At 34.9% G+C, this 21,991-nt stretch overlaps 3 protein-coding genes across 3 annotated transcripts in view; 2 read left to right on the forward strand and 1 right to left on the reverse strand.

Moving 5' to 3' along the window:
* Positions 1–7,541, forward strand: part of LOC137403570 (uncharacterized) — a 29,009-nt gene extending 21,468 nt beyond the window's left edge. Inside the window, exons 11-19 of the mRNA XM_068089532.1 lie at positions 546–653; positions 920–1,131; positions 1,251–1,386; positions 2,409–2,573; positions 3,327–3,398; positions 4,909–5,328; positions 5,543–5,638; positions 6,391–6,583; positions 7,051–7,541. Coding sequence (XP_067945633.1) covers positions 546–653; positions 920–1,131; positions 1,251–1,386; positions 2,409–2,573; positions 3,327–3,398; positions 4,909–5,328; positions 5,543–5,638; positions 6,391–6,583; positions 7,051–7,207 — 1,559 coding nt within the window. The 3' untranslated portion in view covers positions 7,208–7,541. The remainder of the gene's footprint in view (positions 1–545; positions 654–919; positions 1,132–1,250; positions 1,387–2,408; positions 2,574–3,326; positions 3,399–4,908; positions 5,329–5,542; positions 5,639–6,390; positions 6,584–7,050) is intronic.
* On the reverse strand, positions 7,295–16,207 carry LOC137403571 (proteasome subunit beta type-1-like). The gene is made up of 6 exons (XM_068089533.1): positions 16,021–16,207; positions 10,991–11,098; positions 9,220–9,301; positions 8,744–8,873; positions 8,407–8,513; positions 7,295–7,646 (listed from the first exon to the last, which is right to left on the reverse strand). Exons 1-6 carry the CDS (start codon positions 16,098–16,100, stop codon positions 7,464–7,466), a joined length of 690 nt encoding a protein of 229 aa, XP_067945634.1. The 5' UTR covers positions 16,101–16,207; the 3' UTR covers positions 7,295–7,463.
* Positions 16,208–16,315: 108 nt separating this feature from the next.
* Positions 16,316–21,412, forward strand: LOC137404214 (U6 snRNA-associated Sm-like protein LSm2). The gene is made up of 4 exons (XM_068090375.1): positions 16,316–16,367; positions 19,745–19,812; positions 19,911–20,001; positions 21,156–21,412. Exons 1-4 carry the CDS (start codon positions 16,365–16,367, stop codon positions 21,282–21,284), a joined length of 291 nt encoding a protein of 96 aa, XP_067946476.1. The 5' UTR covers positions 16,316–16,364; the 3' UTR covers positions 21,285–21,412.
* The last annotated feature ends 579 nt before the right edge of the window (positions 21,413–21,991 follow it).

Below are 21,991 nucleotides of genomic sequence, written 5' to 3' on the forward strand. Positions count from 1 at the left end.
GGTCTAGCTTGTTTTCTATCTATATAAAAGCCATGTGTGCAACAGACTTGGTCCACTCTTGCACATGCTTTGCACTTGCAGACAGCACTCGATAGTCAGCAGCAGGTCTAGTAGGTGCCACAGCTGAGCAGTTGTAAAATATCACCCTTCTTGATTCTCTGTTGGATACCTACAGGATGGCGTGAGTAACCTTTTAAGGATACATATATTCATATTGGAGATTTAAATCTATAACAATGTGAATTATAATGATTTTAAATATTTGTTTGCTGTTGATTGTCAACGAACATGCATAAAATGTAATCTTTAAGGAGGTGCTGAATTACAGAACGTTTTCATTTCACACTTTCGCTTTCGTTTCACGTTTTCATTTCATTTGGTTTACAGTTCACATGCAGTCATCATTTAATTCTGTGTGTATTAACTATGTTTTCATTAAAAAGGTAAAAATATTGATCAACCGTATTGTAGGTCTGAGATTACTGGTTGTCTTCTCTTCCTTTCATATTGTGTCTCCGCGTTGGCCGTTGAACAATGTACTCCACACACACTTGCGCAATACAAAGTAACATTTCAAGGTCTATGGACAAAGGAAAGATTCCCGAAAGTTTATCCAGATTTGAGACCTAAGGCTGAATGGACCTCCATGATTGGTATTTCATCTAAATGCTCTTGCAATCAGCTGTTATGCAATTAGTTTTTTACGGGTTACCTGTTAAAACCTGCCACTTTCAAATACTCATAGCTTGAGAACAGACATTTTAAGGATCTATGGGCTATTTACTAACTGCATGGCCGAAAACCTTTTAGTATGTTCTGATGGTTAGATCTGCTTTCCAGATTAAAGAATAAGCACTACCATTTGACATTTAATAATATATATCATCCTAAAATTATGTTAATGGCTTTTTAATGATAGGCCGAAGTCATTCCAGCCTCTACAGCTTATTCTCACTTGGAGAGCTTGTGAGTAACAACCTTCAGTCATTTGTCGAATATGGTGATAGCTCAAAACTGAACAATGAAGGTCAAGGTCATCCTCTGATACTTGATTCCTTCACATCACAATCACTCCACTCTGGTCATGGAGTGATAGAGAGCCAGTTTTTTTCAGACAGTGAGAGATACAAGGTCTGTGGATATGCACCGTCAAGTATTTTGTAATATTTTGTTGTAAGCAGAATGGTTAACAATCTTCTCTGTTAGTTTGCTAGCTTCAGTACTAACAAGCGTGTTTTGTAAATATTTAGGTTTCCTTTGCGGCTAAGATTGTACCGAGTCCTGATTGGTTCGTTGGAGTAGACAGTTACTCCCTATGCCAAAATGGTAAATGGATAAGTGGTGCAGAGCTTGATCTCTTCCCATTGGATGCAGGATCGCAGCAAGGTATCGATGATAAAGCTTTACTTATCTCTTAAAAGAGTGACAAGCACTGACGTGGAATGTCTTTCAGTGATGTCTGTTTGGTGTATAATTTTAATCCTAAATATTTGGAGGCGTTCTGTGAATAATATATAAAGATACAGGTAGATAGTAATGGGTTTGAATGATTTATTTAACTCTTTATATAAATGTGTTTTAGTGAGTTGGATATGAACCATAAATTAAACTGCCCTCTTTTTTGGAGATCTGTGGATTCCAAGTTCACAAAATCCATGGGTATTTAAAATCACATGAACTAAAATCAAAAGTTGAACTTTTAAGCTGCCTGTAGCATATATTTCAGTATTGTGCTCATTATCTATCTTATCACATTATCCTTATTTTTAGTAGCCATTGAAGTCTATTTTCTTCGTGTAACAACTAGATGGTCTGCCCTGGTGGTTTTGACAGCTTTTGCAAGACAATGCTTTATTATAATACCCTAGTACCCTGGCAGTAAAAAATCATCAGGTGTACAGATAAAGCAAAAAGAATAACTATGCGCATAACTATTCTGATACGCTGAAAGGTGAACAATTAGCTCAAGTGTAAGAGTGTCAAGCTGCTGCGCTGAATGTTTCAAGTTTGAGTCCAGTAAAATGCAATCCTTTTTCCAACCTCCAGACGTGGTTTCAGACGTATGGAGACGACTCTTGCTATAATAAAGATTGAAACCTACGTTTGCCCTGTGAAATTGCTAATTTCTCAGCAGCTACAGCACCTTACCAGATGACATCAAGCCGTTATTCTCTAGTGACACTTCCGACTAGAATCGTGAAAACAACAATTAAACTCTGTAATAAGTTTTCAATCTTAGCCTGTAACTTCTTAGCTCTGTGGGATCAGCAAGAAGTATGTCTATTCAAGTTAAGCAGTTGCTTTACAGAGCATCGATAATTAATAGGTTAAAAAATGAATGTCTTATCGGCTGCAGTAAACTAATGGTATAAACTAAACAAACTTCTATGATTGTTATTCATTTTTAGGCTACACATTTTCCTCTCCAAGATGGCGCAGCGATCCACAGGAAAGCATCCACGACATAACGAATATCTACCCAAATCGAACAGCTGATGCGTTTTACTATCCGCAGTGGAATTCTTTACCTCCTATTGCAAGAGTCAACTTTTCTCTTCTTCAAGTGTATCGAGGTATCTACTCTAAAATTGTGTGTCAATATTTTTTTGCGTTAAGTCAATGGTCACTTATGTTTAGATATCTACATGTATCACTTTAAAATAGCACTGGTTAGGGCATCATTTGAAATTATCTTCTCTGTAGAATGCTCGCTAAAACGATATTCTGTGATATTGTTATATATTAATATTCTATTCATAATGATGTGCAATGGAAATTGGTTCGCGAGAAGCTTTTTTCGCGCTGCTGTTTTATAAAATTATGTTTTCTTATGATGGCCCAGGTTTATGGAAGATGTCAAAGCTTCTTTTTTTACTTGCGAAATCACTGAAAGATTATCTTGCCAAGGTTCTAAAGAAAGACGAGCTTTTGATATAATCAGCAAGCTATTATATAAAATTTATTTTAATAAGGACTTCTACTGCCTTTCAGCAGTTGTCGCTGCATAACTGTGTCATCAAGAGAGTAATTTTGATGACACAGTTATGCAAATTTAAAATGCATTTAAAATAATTTATTAAAACAAATAGCGATTTTTGTGGAAAAGCAGTATTAAACCAATGACTCATGGCATCATTGCCAAAGAGTTTGCATAGCGCAGACCTGTGCCACTATCATGACAGCTGCGTCTATAAGAAGCAGGTGGTTGCCGCAATTTTGTGCTATTTCTATGTTTGCGTGGGGAGCTGCCTCTAGTTAGTGGGTCAAGATAGCACATAGCTTATAAAACAGCTCCGTATGTATCCTTTGTACTCTACTTATTTTAGCTGATGAAACTCTCAAATTATCTGCAGACGGAGCGACATTGTCAACCCAAGATAGACCAGCCCAGCTCAATGGTGAGACTAGACTACTTTATGATGAAATGCCTAGTATTTATAGATGTAACTACCAATAGGAAGTGAATATTATAGACTGTATATACATGCACATGTATACTTTTATTGGACAGTCTGCAATCATTTTTTTTATAAAAAAGTGTTTTACATATGGTGTGACCAACAAAATTGTACATAATTAACTAATACATAACACACTACAGTAGCCTAACAAATCAGTAAATATAAATATTTAGTAAATTAGTCAGATTAGATCAGTCAACTAAATACTAAATAATTGTAATCTACCTATTGCATTAGGGATGGACAACTGATGGATTAACAGGCACAGCTAGCTTTTTACATCCATCCTTCGTCAGAAGTAGGCATCAACATCATCCATAATTTGGTTAACACTTTTTGTGGTCAAGCTGGTCATTGCATAATCTTTAACCAGTGCCGATATCGGTCAGTAAATGAATGAACTAATGATTGAATACAAAGGAAAGATTTACAAGGCTGAATCACTCTAGTGTCAATGGAATAAACAGCCATAGTAGGTGTGGTATTAATTAGCTGACCTCTGATTGGGGTCTTCCACTCAGACAGTTTCTAACCCATGAGCTACTCAATAAGTAAATACAGCAATATTTGCTTTATTCCATAATTGATACCACCCCATGGAAACTATTGTTATGTGGAATGTATTATGTGCAGCTCGTTATTGCAAGTCTTGGGTGCTGATTGTAGCATGGCAATAAGTGAAGGTGTCTTTCCTGTTGTTTTGTTTATTGAATATCTGTAGGAAGTTGCACAAGAATAGACAACCTAAGGCCTTTTTATTGTCAATTCATGTGTAATTTTGTACAAAATTAGAAAATCGCCATGGTTTAACCTCTTATCTTATAACATACTAGTACGCCGAAAGTCCTGTGTGCCATGAGAAATCCTCATGTGTAATAATTATGTGCACAATTATTCCATGAAGGTTGGTGAGTGGTGTAGGGGTTAGCGTGTTGGTTTACAAAGACGAAAATTAGAGCTCAACTCCCCTGTGGTGCGTTTTTTTATAGACTTTTTAACTATGCTTAATAGTTAAATTAAAGTATTAAATACTACTAAAGTACTTAATAGTATAGTTAATTGGTCTAGGATTTTTTCTCACGCTCTAATTGTGGTGTCCCGTCCGATGGACATGACTTTTATAATTGTATCGATTTGTTTTTGCTTTCATTATCATTGCTGTACTTTAGAAAACCTACAAATTATCCTCACATTATCTCGCATGCCCATATACTCATATACTTTTCTCTCATATAACCTAGAAATGTTTTATTTGTCAAGCTGTGTCAAAATAAAATTGGAAGTGCAGATAACTCCATCCAAAAATAACACAGCGCTGTAAACTCCAGAAAGATTTCATCTGGTCGATGCAACTTGTATAGTATCCAGGAGTTAAAGTGTGTGATGCAGTAAATTTCTTTCACAACCTGAATACATCCAAGCTAACACACAAATGCAATTTTTACAGAGTGGAGCTCGACTGCCGAAGCAAAGAAACCAACTCAACCACCAGTTCCTAGCACTACGAGGCAGACTTTGAGCGTGTTCAAACCAAATCTTCTTTCTACAAGCACAACAAGACCTAGCACTCCAGGCAGAACAACGGCGCTAATGAAAACGATGAAACTAATGTTTTCAGCTCGGTTCCAGCAAGAAGCATTTACAACCTCATCAGAAGTCACACTGAATCGCAAGATTCAAGATATATTAGACCAGATAAGAGAAACAAGAAAACGGACTACCTTGGCAGGAGCCTTAGCTGACAACACAAAAGATAGTGCTGGAGAACTTGCGAGCTCAACAGCACTACCCAAGACATCTGTGTACGCAGTTCATCTGACCACTGACATATTTGATGATGATGAAGACATCAATGATAGAAGGGAAGGTAAGGATCTGTAACGTTAATGTTTCTGGCATATCACAAAATAAATGCTACGACTGATGCAATTACACTAAAAATGAACACTGATAAGCGCGTTTTACCTGAACTAATTGAGCATAACTTTTTTATTATTAAACTGTTTACTTAGCATTGTAAAAAATGTATATTAATATTGAATGTTTCATTCTTTTTATTATTACTTGTACTGTTATTCAAGGGAGCGGGCTTGATGTTGAAGAGAACTTGTTCAACAGCGATGAAGAGGAGATAACCTCTACTGAGGGATACCAATCTAACCGAATTTTGCCACCTGGTGAGGAATATAATTAAGTCTTACCCTACATCACCGTAGCAACTACTGCTACGAATTATTGATAATGTAGGCATATCTATGAATGTCCTGTGAAAATTGCGCCACTAAAACTACTAGAAATACCAAGGTCACCTTAACCTGAGGGCAACATACGGAGTACATACAACGATGCCATAGCCGAATGCAGCACTCTTTCAAGCTTTATCTTAATTGAAGCATCTATCTTAAACAGAAGCTGGAGATAATCTAGCTATTTTAAATGGCAATTTTTTTTTCTCATCTTAAATTTTCATGTATGTCTTCCTTTGCATTTGAAATAACTTTTTAAAATCTAATGCCACTCGCTTTAGCAGGCATATCTGATCTCACTCATAATGAACATAGTTATCAATTTTGGAACTGATTACTGTCAAGCTTATCGTTGTTGTATAACACTGAAGCTATTTTTAAAACATAGTCAAAATTGTTTGGGAAAAGTAAGGCTGTGATACAAAAATAATGAGGAATTATTTATAAAACAGATTAATCTTGGTTATTGCATGACCATAGGCTGGCATGGGATCTTCTTAGTCATAATTTGTATTACAAGGTTTCACTATAATACCTAAAGAGAGAACTTGCATTTTGTAGTCTCGTCTCTATAACAGCTTTGATCATACAAATTGCACATCTCAGGACAGCGCTGTAGTAAGCTTTCAAGCTTTTCTTCCCTAAGCTAAAATTTATTTTCTCAATATGATACCTGACTGCAGATTCCATGTTCGATGAGAAAGCGTGTCTAGTGACCAGCTGGACCGAATGGAGCGATTGCAGCCGCACTTGTGGCTATGGCACTAAATCTCGCAGGAGGGAGATCATAAAATGGACAGGAAATGTGGCGTGCCCTGATCTCACAATGGAACAGCTCTGTGGCAGCATGAAGAAGTGCAACTGGAACCATTTTAGGTATGAGAAAACAGATGTTTGACTAGATGTGGGAAATCTGAAATTTTGTGTGACCAAAAGAAAACGGCGTTCACAAAATATAAACTTGTTAACAACAACCAAATTAGTAGCTAGACTTGTGTAATTATTCAACTCAGGTCAGCTCTGAAATTTGCAGATTTCACATGATCATCCTACTACATATCTAGATAACTCAAATGCAAAAAATGCGGAGTTACCCCAAGTGAAAACAACTCCAAATGTAGATTTTGGCGGTATTTCAGAAGTTAATCAGTAATAACTAGTGAGAACCTAATCAAAGGAGGTCAAAATAAAGTCCTTTAAATTTTGTAAACTTTAAACTGGCAAATAGTATGAAACATACGCATTCAAACAACGCGGAGAACACCTGCTTTTTCATCAGTCCTCAATGATTTCTTTCACTATTATTATTTCACCAGTCAACTAAACCTTCAATATACTTACAGCCTCAAATTCAACAGCAGCAAGTCCATATTTGGCAATCAGAAACGGGTGAGACAGAAAAAGGTTAAGCTTGAGGATAAAGTAGCAAACATCACAGGAGCGCTGACAGGTACCAGTGGCAGCTTTAGAAGACGATTCAAGGCCAAAAAGATGTCATAGTCATCCGATAAAGACCTTTACCCGCATCTCTTTACTTGCACTGTTACTAAGTTAACCATTCCATGTTACACTTGTCTGACTCTCTAACTCACTATACCAGAACTTTATTTGGGATCATGTACATAATCCATGAAATAAAATTCAACCTCAACAAGGAGTCTGACTTCATGTCCTTAATATTCAACTCTGCAGACAAGAAACTGACTCGTACTGTTTGCGCTTTATACAGAGAAATGCAGAATCGAGGCTACAATATTTAATCACGACGTAGGGGGAAAGTATCCTGTTTAATACCATCTTTTGTAATCACTTGCAATTGAATGGCGTCGCCTGTGTAAATATCTCTTTCAGCAGCGGATATAAACACATCTCTTGCCACGACGATTGCTTTCTCTAACGTCAAAGGAGCCGCGGCTTCTCGTTGGTTCTTATGACCGATCTAGACAGAACAAGAGATGCCATGAATGATAAATATATAGTCGAATACAAACAGTGCCTAGGTGCTAGGCAGTTCAACTGTAAATAATTGAGTATAGCTATGCTACTTGATAAAAAGACAAGGATTGAATGCTCGGTACAACAAGATGAGATGGATCAATTCTCCAAATTGTGAAAATTTTGTTTGATCATTAATAAATAACCGGCTACGAGAAGCAATAAGTTGACATACAGAGACAAGTAGCCATAAGAAAGTAAGCAAGGGTGTTTAGATGTAAGCTGAAAGAGATATGAGCTGGAGCTCAACTTATATTGGAACACAGGCTATGTAAACTTATTCTATACACTCGCAAGAGCGAGTGTATAGAATAAGTTGGAACACATGCTATGTAAGCTTATTCTATACACTCGCAAGAGTCAATGTATAGAATAAGTTGGAACACAGGCTATGTAAACTTATTCTATACACTCGCAAAAGTCAATGTACAAAATTAGTTGGAACACATGCTATGTAAACTTATTCTATACACCAGCAAGAGCGAATGTATAGAATAAGTTGGATCTCATGCTATGTAAACTTATTCTATACACTAGCAAGAGCGAATGCTTGCCATGAGCCATAACTAATGGTTGGTGAGATGTGGGCAGATCTGGGCATTGATGAATTGAAATCAGCTATGCCAAGCTCTGCTCCCAATTGCTCACATTCTACTAAATTCGAGTATATATGTAATAATATTCTTAGCATCTAGACAGCATACCTGACTATCGAGTAAAGGTGTTAACATGGACGAGCCCGAGCCACCAGCTCTGTATGTTTCTCTTTCATATGATCCAACCGGGTCAAAACTATACACGCAACCCTTTCCTACAAAATATGCAGCATTGGCACCTAACACGTGGATAACAAAATATGTAGCATTGGCACCTAGCACATGGATAACCTCCTTAAGATGGTTATAAATACAACAGTTTCATAACTAAGTATTATGAGCTAGCGAGTAAAATATACAAGTTGATAAATTACTGTTTCAAAACCACTAGTATGGTGAAGACATAACTAATGAATTTGTGGCTGTAAACTGTACTTGTGCTCACCTTCATCATCGATACCAGCTATGATATTGCTGACATAGTAAGGAAAGAATCGTCTCTGATACAGCATCGTGGAGAGCATAGCTGCGATTGCTGATGCCTTCATCTTCTTCCCATGCTCTTGTTCATACATCTAACAAAATAATAATAAAGAAACAGCGCAGGCTTGCCGGACAAACTAACATGAACTGTCTAATTTTATACGAACAAGGGGAAACAACTCCTGATTGTCAATGGCTCTGTTAAGGGTTGTGAACATTTTTCTAAACGTGACAAGGCGGCATCCAGTCTATGTTGCATAGCTGCCTAGGACCATACGCAATCTGTCTAACCTAATACCAACAAATCTCACAAACCTATAGGAAACTGAAAAAAAGATAAGAGAGGTAGCCATATAATACCATGTCGGAAAAAGCAACAATCTAAAATGTCATCACCCATAATAAGATAAAATAATCAAGTTGGTGTCAGAAGGTTACCGTTAAACGAGCTCTGATAGATTTGGTTAATGTGAGTACGTCTCCATGAAAGCCAGTACATCCCACAACAGTTGTGTCCGTTCTATAAAAAGCAATGAGAAGACTGTTCAACAATGAATCATCATAAGGCACGCTCTACTGGCAATGTTAAATTCGTTCACTTAATGATATACAGTGAAACATGGATAACTCAAACTTCATGGGACCGAGCGAAAGTGTTTGAGTTATCAGAACGTTCAAGTTATCAGAGCACAGTCACAAGTGAATGTATTTATCAGTAGATACATATACAAACTACATGCATATATAAAACTAAAGTATAGGTTGTTTGTTGTAAGTTAAAGGGCATCTGATGTAGAGTTTTAAAGTGTTTATCAGGAAGTATAGATATTTTTATACACTTGAGATTTGTTTGTTGTTTTAGGTGATGTGACTGCCAGAACTTTTTCAAATTAAAATTGGCAAAACCTAATCGCGGTTAAAACGCTCAGAAGACATTTTTTCTTCTGAGTGTTTTACTCGAGATCAATTTTGCCAATTTTAATCTTAAAACGTCTTGTCGGTCACATCACCTAAAACTGCAAATAAATCTCAGCCCAATAGAAAAATATCTATTCTTTCTGATAATTTTTAAAACTGGACATAAGTAAACATTTATGACCAATGCAAAAAAGCATGCTTTACATCTGATCAGTTGTTCCATTTAAAAAACTTATCGAATGTAGTCTGTGACAAGGTATTTTTTTGACAAAGATCAACAGTGTGACTTATTGTAGAAATAGATTTTAAACAGTTATTATATTACTTAAAAACTTGTTAGCCTTTTCTAACAAAATTGGCCCTTCGATAGGTACGCCTTCACTACGCACTTGTTTAAACCAAGTCAATAATACACCATCCAAATCATCGTGCGACGTTGAACGATCTCTTAGCCTTGATGAATTTTGATCACATAACGACCTTATTCTTTCTTTTTGTTTAATCCATGTTGACACTGTACTATTTGGAAGATTTTCTCTTTTTGATAATGCTGATAGCTTTTGTCCTGCTTCGATTTCCTCGAGTACTTTAAGTTTGTCAGAAGGTTTCCACGCTTTTCTTTGCTTGCGTGATGCCATCGTAAAGCGGATGTCTGTTGTAGCAGACGCCAACCCACGAGCCTATTCGTGACATTTTATCTTTATGTATCCGCATATAATCACTATTACAATATGTATTTTGCATGCTGTGTCTATCTTTGTTAAATTTTTATCGCTAATACCTTCTAACGTTTATAGCTTGGCCGTAATTAAACGAACGTTTTGGCGACCCTATTAATCATTTTTATACGATTTCTTTTTCGGTTCCATTATACGGTACGGGGGAAATTATATGTACACTATACGCGTATAAAAAGCGCTTTCGTTAAGAAAGCAGAGCAGTCTCAGCTCCGCGACTAGTGGAAACTCCTTCGAAATAAATTGAACGGAAACCACGTTTGTGAATTCGGCAAAAAACTGTTCGAGTTAACGGTGCCGAGGTCGAGTTATATAAAGCCATTTATCATTGCGTGGGAACGGACCAAGCAAATCCATTCGAGTTAACCATGTGTTCGATATATCCGAGGGCGAGTTATCCATGTTTCACTGTATTAGTCCTCCCTAAGAGGCAAAACTTAGAGCCAAATTAAAAGAGCTAAAATTTATATAAAATCTGCTGAACTTAATAAAACCAACAGCCACCACTCATTCTAGTTTACCAAGCAAAGGTTTAGTTTACAAAACTAACTCACAGTTTATATGTCTTGGGAGAATCCCGGCTGAGAATAGAGAAGCCTTCACTGAGTCTAGTATCAGACGCAATGACAGAGAAGTCATCTCCCGCAATGGCTAGACAACTCCTGAAAAGGACCCAAAACATGAATACAATTTTTTTTAGTTGTACTATATTATTTACTGTAATCAGTGAAAACGACGTAGCCAAACCAATCAAATCTGATTCGTTAATGGGTTCTATAAAAACAATTTCCATTATATTATTATATTTACATTAGATTATTTCCATTATATTCATGAGTAGTATTTTATGGAAGTCAATTGATAAAATTAATCTTTAAACCTTGTCAAGTCCTTGACTGAAATGACTTGACCTCAATGTTTGGTAGTTTTCACATTGTTAACTCGAACAGAAAATAAACAAGTGCAGTAGATAGATAGATACCTTTTGGAATAATAAATTTGCTAAAAGAACTAAAATGCTATTGTTGAAAGAACACTGTAGTCTTCATAGCTTGAATTAAATGCTGAACATACACAACACGATTGGATTGAGGGCTGATGAGAGCATTTGTATCAAATGAATGTAGCAACCTTAAACTGCTCAGTTATTACTAAAAAATCATGACCTCAGCTTATTTTTGTGGCTCATCAATAGCTTATGGTGACATTCTTGATTGAGTTGCTGAGCTAAAAGTTTTTTTGTATTCCTACAAATAGTGTGTATGCAGATGTGGTACACATATATGACTCCTGACATTTGCAGAACCATGATAATTGTGGTAAACGATGGCACTCAATAACCAAGTTGCAGAAGCTCAGTTAGCAGTGAGTATGCACATACTTCTTGTTGCACCATTAAAAACTATTACCTGAGACTTTTGTGACTAGTTAATAGTGATCAGTTTACAGTTATTGTAGACTGATCACTTACAAGAACAGCTCAAGTAACGATAAAAATGTTTTTACTTGATTTGTTATTTAATAGAATGATTAAAGTGTTCAAGTGCTCAAATAGATGTACATACTGTTAAGAAATTCACAACTATTTGTATAATCGCATAATTAGTATGTACAGTCTATGTGTGCACGTTGAAAGTAAATAAACTTATTTTAACAGTCCCTAAATATTAAAGCAAACTCTGTTGGTTACCAAATAGCAAAACTGCTGAGAAAAGTATGCTAGACCATGATGTAACAGGGCTGTGAACTCAACTAATGAATCCATTTTTGGCCTTAATTCTAAAAATAAAAAAACATAGTTTCTGATGTGTATACATGTATTGTATTCGTCATATTGAGAAGCTGGATAGGTAAATGTAAGCAACCAAGTGCTGAGGCTAAGCATACAAATCAGTTCCATTATTGGCATAACATTGTACATACTACAAAGCCTTTTTAGCAACTTCTAGCTCTCCTTCCCGATACAATAACTTTTCAAATTCGTAAACTATAAATGCAGAACGGCCCACAAACCGCAACACTTTGCACTTATAAGCAATAAAATTCATTAAACCTTCATGGCATTGTTCTTCAAATTGTAAATCTTACTTGCTGAATATTAAAAGCTCTACTCTTTTGCTATTAAAAGATAAATTTAAAATAAATGTTTTTAATACTATCCTGCACCCCCGCATATTAACCTAGCATTGAGCAAGAAAAATATCGCAAAACCTCTTAGTTCTGTGTAACCCATTTTACCAACATCAGTCGAATTTGATTTGTTGAACATAATTTCAAACACAATATGGGTCGCGGTCACAGAAACCATGGTTAAGTCGCAAATCACGAAGGTGAGTTATTCAACTTTAAAGTTGCACTAACTGAATTTATAATTTTGGTAAGGATTTTTGTAACACGTGCTTCTGGACCAATCAAAGAGTGATTTTTCTGAATCTGAAGTCAGTTTAGATAATAAATGTCTTAAAACCTCGGAAAAAACCCTTAAAACCGTTGCTATGCTAAACAGGAAGTACTGAAAAATGGCGTTCGAAAAACGTAATCGTTTCTTTTTTGCCGATTTGAAGGATAATTCTGACATTTTGGACACTTATAATGAGTACTTTGGTATTCCAACTGATGCCAAAAGCAGTGTAAGTAAAGGGAATGACCATGATATATTCCTAACCATTCTTATAAGATTTTTACAATATTTAATTATAAGAATAATTATTCGATTTTATAAGTTTTCATTATAAGAAAAATTATTCGAATTTGCAAGATCAAAGTATATAGTGACCGATGATGTGCAATATGTTGCTGTTATAATTTTTTTAAATATTTTGTTGATCATACTGCGGTTGTGCTCAATATCGCGGCACTGCCAAGCCGTTTTTAATATCTGCAAAATTAGGTAATACATTTCCTTATAGATATACAGCCATTTCTATGACAACCAGCCAAAATCTGTTTACATTTTTAAATTCAGCATAATGTTTTTGATATAAAGACTGAAATCTAGATAAATATCACAACCTCTTAATATTGGTTGCTATGGCGTTTTGAAATGTAAACAAAACTGTGCATCGGTGTTCGTTTCTAAAACTTTAACACCAGTTTTCTTGGAACTATGTTTTCGCACTGATGGTAAACATGCATTCAGTTTATTGACCATAAAATCTGCTGTAATTAAGCTAAAATCAAAATTTTTTTTGCAAAATAATTGTGAGAATTTTCTCCTTCCGTTAATGCAGGTAACTCTAAATCTTATAATTCCGACTTAACCATGGTTTCTGTGATCATGACACATATAATAGTAAACATTAGAGAAATGGGCGCTCGAGTTAAAATGCTTGCTTAAAGGTTGACTTGCAACAAAATTCACATTACAGTTATTTGGTATCAAAAGATTCACCATGTCTTACTCTGTTGTATTGTAGGTGCAAAATGTGTGGAAAAGTAATTACAAGTTCTTAAAAGCTCAAAAACGAAAAGCCGCCGTAGACCGGAATCTCTTTATTTCTCTGACGTAGCCATGAAATTTATTTATTATCTTGTCACGAATGTTCTCACGTGATATGGAAGGCCAATAAAAAGCCCAATATAAAAATTATCGTAGCACTAGTTTATGACAGACACTTCGGTTTTACCGAAGACCCCGTATCAAATATAGATGCTCGCTATTTTACAGTTTTGTTTCGGCCTGGTCTAATTGGCAAGTCGTAATCTGATCATGTGACCCAATGCTTCGCAAATAATTTTTGCAGCACTTTTCGATTATCACAAGTGACCAACAGGCTCGTCATGATTATTAGACAATGATATGTACTCCTTCGAGGTAAGGCTAAAAAATTAAATTAATTTTTACGGCAAGTTATAAGATATCACTGCTAAAAGTGACAGCATTTACAATAACGATAAAACAGACGCGTAAGAACAATAGACATGGTTTTATCGAATGCGTGAAGTATATTTGTGAAAATATTTCGACGAATATGGTTGCATGAAAGCGTAAACAGAAACCATTTTTCACAATTACGTCACATTTGAGTCGTTTTGGAAAGAGAATCCAAACTACGGCAGTCTCGTGTGGCTGCAATTTTCTGTTCGTTTTTGAGCTTTTAAGAGCTTGTAATCACATTCCCACATATTTGGCACCTACAACACAGCAGAGTAAGACATGGTGAATCTTTTGATATCGAATAACTGTAATGTGAATTTTGTTGCAAGTCAACTTTTAAGTAAGCCTTAAGGCTCAACTCACAAATGAATAAAATCGATTTCCCCGGAATCTTTTACTTGCTGTCGAATTAAATTGACTCAGCGGATCCTACCAATAAGAATTGAATCAGCTCTTTATTGTCACCATAAACCAATTGGCTCAATTCCCTCCTTTTAATAAGCAAATGAGTTAAACAACTCAAGTCAAAAAAAGCCTCGATTGCTTCATTTATAAGTACTACCTCTATGGTTCTTACGCGTTAACAAAAAATCAACCAGGACATTAATATCCTAAGTAAACCAATCTGTCATTTGATGTGCATCAAAATGAAGATGTCTGTGCAGTCCAATGTTGCCAGCAAAGAACGCATTTCTACAAAACCTTGATATCATTGCGTACATTTTATTGGTTGATAATATGTACTATGCAGTAATATAGTACAGCTCTGTGGTTTGCCTGTGCACTGACAATAAGCTTATTTATGCTGAGTTATTCATTGTGGTACAATTAAAGTAGTTAGGCATACATGCGCTAATCATCCAGAGAGACATGTTTATTTTTGTTTTGATTGTTATATTTATATGTATTGTTTCGTTTAATTTATGAATACCTGCCTTAACTCTTTTGCTACCGAAAGCCTTTATAACGACTCGTGTATAATTCATTCTGTCAGAAACTCTTTATAACGACTCTTTAGTACCTATGCAATTACATGCCTACTTTGTTATAGGCTCACAGCCTATAACAAAGTAGGCAGGTAGGGTTCCTAATGATTTCTTGAAAATCAATTGATCATAAATATTTACTTAACTCAATATTAATTGATAGTCCATCTAATATTAGACCATCTATTTTGTAGGAAGTGCTAAGAACAATTTTATTAGAATTTATTTTATGTAAACCAGATAAGTCACTATTCAAGCAAGAAGCGTTTATGCAAATTTATTTACAAACATGCCTCACGACTTGCTTTATATCTTTTGAAGGATGTGCGATCATAGTTTTACTATAAGCAAACAAAATGACATAAAACCGAGCTATAGGGTTATTAAAAAGTATTAGACTTATAGTCTAATTTGCTTAATAAACAGCCTCAATCGCTTTGTGCAACTGCTGCAGCGTAACTATTAAAAGAAATAGCAATGCTACAAGTAATTGGCACCTTCGTCTGAAGTCGCACTCGTCTAGAATCGGCTAAACAACACATATCTACTCTTACTCATACGGTAGACATCAGTTTATTTTACGTAGCTTTTAATCATAAAACCATCAAACATTTTCATTTTAGCCTTTTAAAATGTATAGAACTTCAAAACCATAAAATCTCACAAAACCTCAACAAATATCCTTACATATAAGAGAGTGAAAATGATTTATAAATATTACCCGCCATGCATTGCATAAGGATTAAATCTTGTCTCTTTTGCAACATCTTTAAAATCTGAATTAAGTGTTCCAAGCTCCATTTGAAATACGTTAAGATGAAATATACTTTGACCAAGAAATATGAGCTAAGCAATCGAATGAGTTAGAAAAATTGAAAGTGAAAATGGAATCTTATGTAGCGCGTGTTTATTAGTGCCACAAAACCCGTGGTATTGTGACTTTAACTTATTTACAAATGTAGAATTACTATGAGTGAAGGTATGACTATGAGGCTATGCGGTCAAGGACGATTTGCTGTTTCTGGAATCTTTATTGCGGCGTTTCAAGTATTCAACGAAAGCATTATGGTTGGTCTTTGTTTTTTTCTCACATTTTGACATCTCATGTCTTACATATATATTACTTTAAAACAAGTTTAGGTAATCTGGTGTTTTGGGATGGAAACTCGATTTTTTAATTTTTTAAACCACTCTAGCAATTGACAACATGTATATGTTTATATCAAAGATAATTTATTATTCATCATCAAAATATAATTTAAACATAACTTTGAAACAGTTAATTAAACTAACAATTTAAGGATTACCAAACAGGCTACTGATTACTGTACCTCGCTTCCATGATGTCAACAGACTTTTATTACGACACGTTTCGTCTGTGATGATACCAATTTTGAGATTTTAAGTACTAAAGGCATTGAATAGCAGGATATCTATGGTGATGATATTTTTCGATCCCAACAAAGGTTGAGGGGCGACAATGCATTTCATGTTGTTGATTAGGTTTAAACATGGACAATCTAAAATGATAAATCTGATTTGATTTTTGAAATAGGTTTTATGCCCAAATTTATTTGTAACTTATGTGAAGGATTCTCAACACTCATGAATATCATGAGCTCTTATATACAGATGCTATAGTTCTGCTTTAAGAGTGAAGTTTTAAACTAGTGACGTGCTGTAATGAATGGGTAAGTAAATTTTGTTTAAAGATTTGCACTTTCATGAAAATTACATGGAATTTAGAGACAACAAGCTATTAAGTATAGAAACTCAGCAGAAAGGTTAGGTTAGGCAACAAACTAAAACCATTCATGGAAATGAAATTTTTTGTACATAAGTTATAACACCTTTATGCTGTTCTTTCATAAAGTCAATATCAGCTCTTGTGTTGGTAAAACGCATTATTAACACTTCTTGAACAAATTTGTATTTTACGAAAAAATAGATGCAATTTTATAACAAACCTTTAAATCTGCTGTGATTTTGTTTTACAAATGCAATTTTCAATTGCTAAACATTACTAATACCTGCTCACAAAACTTTTTAATCATGTCTATCTCATTTTCCTTGTATTTATTTAATTGTCACAAAATTCGTGATTGTCTGATTCAACCACTAGGCATCGCAGAGTGAGCTACTGGTGCAGTTTTTTTATGGAATTATTACCGAGTTTCCTAAATCAATGCATACCAATGAATCAAAAACTGTTTACATTTTAAATGATATCCTAAAAGTTTTGAAGTGTATTATAAGAATATTCTATACAGCTATGTAAGTTGACAGTAACTTAAACTCTAAAACAACGTAAAAGTTTCTAAGAACAAATTGGTTTATTCCGTAAAGCCGAGAGCAACTGTATCCTTGATCATTTAATATTGATTATATATTATACTAGAAATTCCACTGTCATACAGCCCACGACCAAAGAGATGGCCAGAGATACTGGCAAAAAAATAAAGGGTACTGATGGTTGAAAAATGCAATATTAGCAATCAAATGGCTCTGCAGTGCAATAGGATAACTGCAATGGTAGCTGTAATGTACTGGGTGTGGGTGTTATTATATACAACAATAAGCAATAATGAATGGAAAAGATGTTTATATTTTCCCCCTGCAATAGGAGAAATGCAATATTGGCCAATATTAGAAGTAAAATGCACTGATATTCTTAGATTAATCAATTTTATTAATATAGTAATAATAGAAAAACAATACACAATTTTGATTACATTTCAAAACGTAATAGGTAGCAATATCGAGAAGTGGTATTTATATAGGTTTTTAGAAAATTTATTTAAAAAGTGTTTGGTCATGACAAACAACAACAATGAAAGGAAAATATTACACGTTTATATCTCTCCCTTGCAATAGGAGAAATGCAATGTTGGCCAATATTATAAGTAAAATGCACTGATATTAAAATAACCAATATTGTTAATATAGTAATACAGCAATAATAGAAAACCTATGAGCGTTCATGCGTCTCGAAGATTTCTGCAAACTGCAGCAAAATAAAAGCTGTTATTAAAGTGTTATAAAGCTGTAGGCCTAATTTACTGTAATGTATGTAATTCAACAACAATAAAGAAATATGTTTATTATAACTCTGAAATGCAAAATTAGAAGTAAAATGGCAAGCTACTGTGTACTATACACAGTTTGAAAGTTGGTTGCGTTGAATGTAGAATGGTTTTGATAAGCGATCTTTAACAGAAATTCTAGAATTCTAGAAATTCCACTGTCATACAGCCCACGACCAAAGTGATATTGGAAAAAAGAAAGGGTACTGATGGTTGAGAAATGCAATATTAGAAGTCAAATAGGATAACTGCAATGGTAGCTGTAATGTACTGGGTGTTATTATATACAACAAATAGTAATAATGAAAGGAAAAGATTATATGTTTATATCTCTCCTCATGCAAAAAAAGAAATGCAATATTGGCCAATATTAGAAGTAAAATGCATTGATATTATTAGAATAACCAATATTATTTATATAGTAATAATAAAAAACCAATGCACAATTTTGTTTACATTTCAAAACGGCATAGATAACAATATCACGAAGTTGTGATATTTATATAGATTTTTAGAAAATCTGTACTACGTAGTCATTGTCCTGTAGTCATCCAAACTTATAATTAATTATTGCAATAATCTCATTAGAACCGTTAGAAAAAATATCATCGTCATGCCTTTACTTACACTGCGTTAGATTTTTAGAAAGTCTGTACTACGTAGTCATTGTTCTGTAGTCGTCCAAACTTATAGTTAATTATTGTAATAAGAAACGTTAAAAAATATCATCGTCATTTGCTTGCCTTTACTTATACTGCGTTGGACATCAGTTAGAATGGGAAAGTATTTAAATGTGTTGGCAAATGAAAATGAAAAAATTGAAATCAGCAAAAATGAAACGATTTCTGTACTCCTATGTTAATGGCCAAAACCTTCGGCAATTCGACAATGCTATAGACTGGTGAAAAGTGCATGTTATTTTTTCGTGAAATGCGCAAGACATCTCCATACTTCATCGTTCTATTATCTGTCCCTCGGCGTTTTAATTTCCGGTCTTAACTTTTATTAAACCAAGCTTTTCAAGCGTTTTGTGGCGATTTTCGTTGAAATTAATCTGTCTATTTGTGTATAATCCGATCGGATGGGTAAGTTTTAAGATATTATCATAGGTTTACAAAGACTTGGTAACATATTTAAATAGTTTTAAATGTGTTTTGTATCGTTATTATACTTTAACGACTTTAAATTCCGATGCTTAAATTTTTTGATGAAATTTCTTGACGAGGGTTCGTCTCATTTTTGATTAATAATTTTCGTAAGTTGTGTGCGCATGCATTTATCATAAAACTCCCACACTTCCGCTCCGCTCGTGTGGTCGTGGGATTAATATATATTACAATACTTAATTATTGAATATTGTAGCTCTTCTACTCATTTTTCAAGTCACTCGTTGGCAAGGATGTTGTGGCGGAACTGAAGAATGATTTGAGGTAATACTCTATGTATAACAAGTTCGCTGTCAGTTTTAGTGCAACGCTTGCCTAGTAGATCGCTTTGACTAGTTGCATAGATATCTTTATTATTGTAGCCTTCATGGAACGTTAGTTTCTGTTGACCAGTTCCTGAATATAAAGCTCTCAGATATATCTGTCACAGATCCGGAAAGGTACCCACATTTGGTAAGTTTAGTATATCACTAACTCATCTCTAACCGTATTTTCACAATTGTTAATACCGGTATATTAAGAGACGTGTTTGTGCCACACTTAGAGGTTAGGAAAAATATTGCTTTCGTTTGTATTCGAACTCGGCTTGGTCGATCAACACTCTAACCACCCAATTGTTTACCAATCTATTACCCGTTGTTTATCTGGAATAATTGTATGGTTAGTTATTACACCTGACAATATCTCACGGCGCACTATTTACCAATACTGGTAACTCTGTTAGCTAGTAACTGCTATTAGCTACCTGCTGGTAACTAGTAACCTTTGGCAACTCCAATGCTAAAAGGCCGAGAGGATGTCATCACCAGAGTGCGGCCGCTCTGCGCTGCCATCTGATTCGTTATAAACAAATGCTAAATCTGTTATTGCAAACTTGCTGATTTTTAATAACGTAAGTGCCTAGACACTACCTTGGGCGTAAGGTCATAAATGATAAAAGGAAATCCTGTTTGGGAGATTTTATGGCTCGAGTACCATCACTGTGGTATAATAGTAATTTACTAAATTTAATACCTATATATATATATATATATACACATATTATAAGTCCTGTTGGGTAAATGGTCAAGTTCAGCTAAAAAAATCTGTTAGCATTTTTAAACAAAAGTTTTATGTAGAATTTACATGTATGTTTGGCCTCGGCTTGAAAATTAACTACGGTTTAAACAAGTCAGTCAATGTAATGGGTCATTTTAAAGAAGTATGTGTTATCTTTTATATCAAAGCTTTAATAATGTACGTTGATTCAAAAATTGGTCATTTTGACGAAAAATTAACTTTCCAAGCGTCATTATTTTCAGATTTTGTGTAGAAGCCCTGAAACACGCTTGTTTTTTTTGTGGTGAATTTTTGTGCAGAGTGCTAATTCATGTAGTAACATTTTGTGAGATTATTATGCTCAATGTACAGCAATCATTTTTAGTCAATGCATGATATATACATGTATGTTACTGATTCGAGTAGTTTCAACTTACCTTATTTTACCTAGCTTTTAGTTTCTTATAGAAATATAGTCATCTTATAGTCATCTTATAGTTGGTTGCGATTTCAGTCTATTGATGGTTACGTATATGCTAATGTTAATGTCTTTTAGTATGTTCTTGCAGCTGTCTTTGAGAAATTGCTTTCTTAGAGGATCAGTGGTACGGTATGTGCAGCTGCCAGCAGATGAGTGCGATACTCAGCTTCTACAGGATGCTGCCAGAAAGGAGGCATCGCAAAACAGGAAGCGGTGATGTCCATCTGGTCTGTGAATGATTGAATTATTTTTAAGATTATTCGGGTTTAATGCTGGACTATTATTTGGAATTGTCGCTTGTATTTTGTATGTATATATGTAAATATACTGTCAATCAACGCCATGTGTATCTGTTAATTTGTCTCAGGCTGCAAAGAGTCTATGAACATGAAAGTTGGCACAATCTATCATAGATATAGCTTGAAGCTTGCGTTTTAGTAGAATTTATTTTAAAAATTTGACTAAGATGATAGTTTTGAAGAGAATAAGCCAACTTAATATTAGCTCGTTTGCATAGTTGCTATCATGTGATAGTAGTAGCGCACATTATTGAAATATGAAAAACTCCGATATGTGCACATTGTTGTTTTTGATCCAATGTTTTCAACGAGTACTACCAATATCATGAGAATGTGCCAAAATAGGGTATATGCCATACATATAATAAGGGTTTATTACAGTATGTAATAAACCCTGTAGTGCTAACCTTTTTTTAACCATAACTGTAAAGTTGAGATAACTGGATGTAGGCGAGCAAGAGTCGCAACGCGACTCCACTACGTGGCGGTTGGAACAGCTGGGGGCGCTGTAAGCCCCCCAGTGGGGTCTGGGGCGAAGCACCTGTCCTCACTGGGTGGTGACAGAGCCCTGGCGAAGCCTACAGGGCTTTAAAATCATGTATATAATATGAGAAATGAGCACATC

Source organism: Watersipora subatra, chromosome 9 (assembly GCF_963576615.1).
Source record: "Watersipora subatra chromosome 9, tzWatSuba1.1, whole genome shotgun sequence".
In the NCBI taxonomy this organism is placed as follows: Eukaryota; Metazoa; Bryozoa; class Gymnolaemata; order Cheilostomatida; family Watersiporidae; genus Watersipora; species Watersipora subatra.

Bases quoted from the DNA above. Each gene is read 5' to 3' on its own strand.
- LOC137403571 (XM_068089533.1), bottom strand. From the start codon at position 16,100: ATGGAGCTTGGAACACTTAATTCAGATTTTAAAGATGTTGCAAAAGAG. The intron at 11,099-16,020 runs GTAATATTTATA...GGTCCTTTTCAG, and splicing joins CCTTATGCAATGCATGGCGG to GAGTTGTCTAGCCATTGCGG. The intron at 9,302-10,990 runs GTGAGTTAGTTT...TGCTTTTTATAG, and splicing joins TCTCCCAAGACATATAAACT to AACGGACACAACTGTTGTGG.
- LOC137404214 (XM_068090375.1), top strand. The intron at 19,813-19,910 runs GTAATACTCTAT...TTATTATTGTAG, and splicing joins GAACTGAAGAATGATTTGAG to CCTTCATGGAACGTTAGTTT. The intron at 20,002-21,155 runs GTAAGTTTAGTA...ATGTTCTTGCAG, and splicing joins CGGAAAGGTACCCACATTTG to CTGTCTTTGAGAAATTGCTT.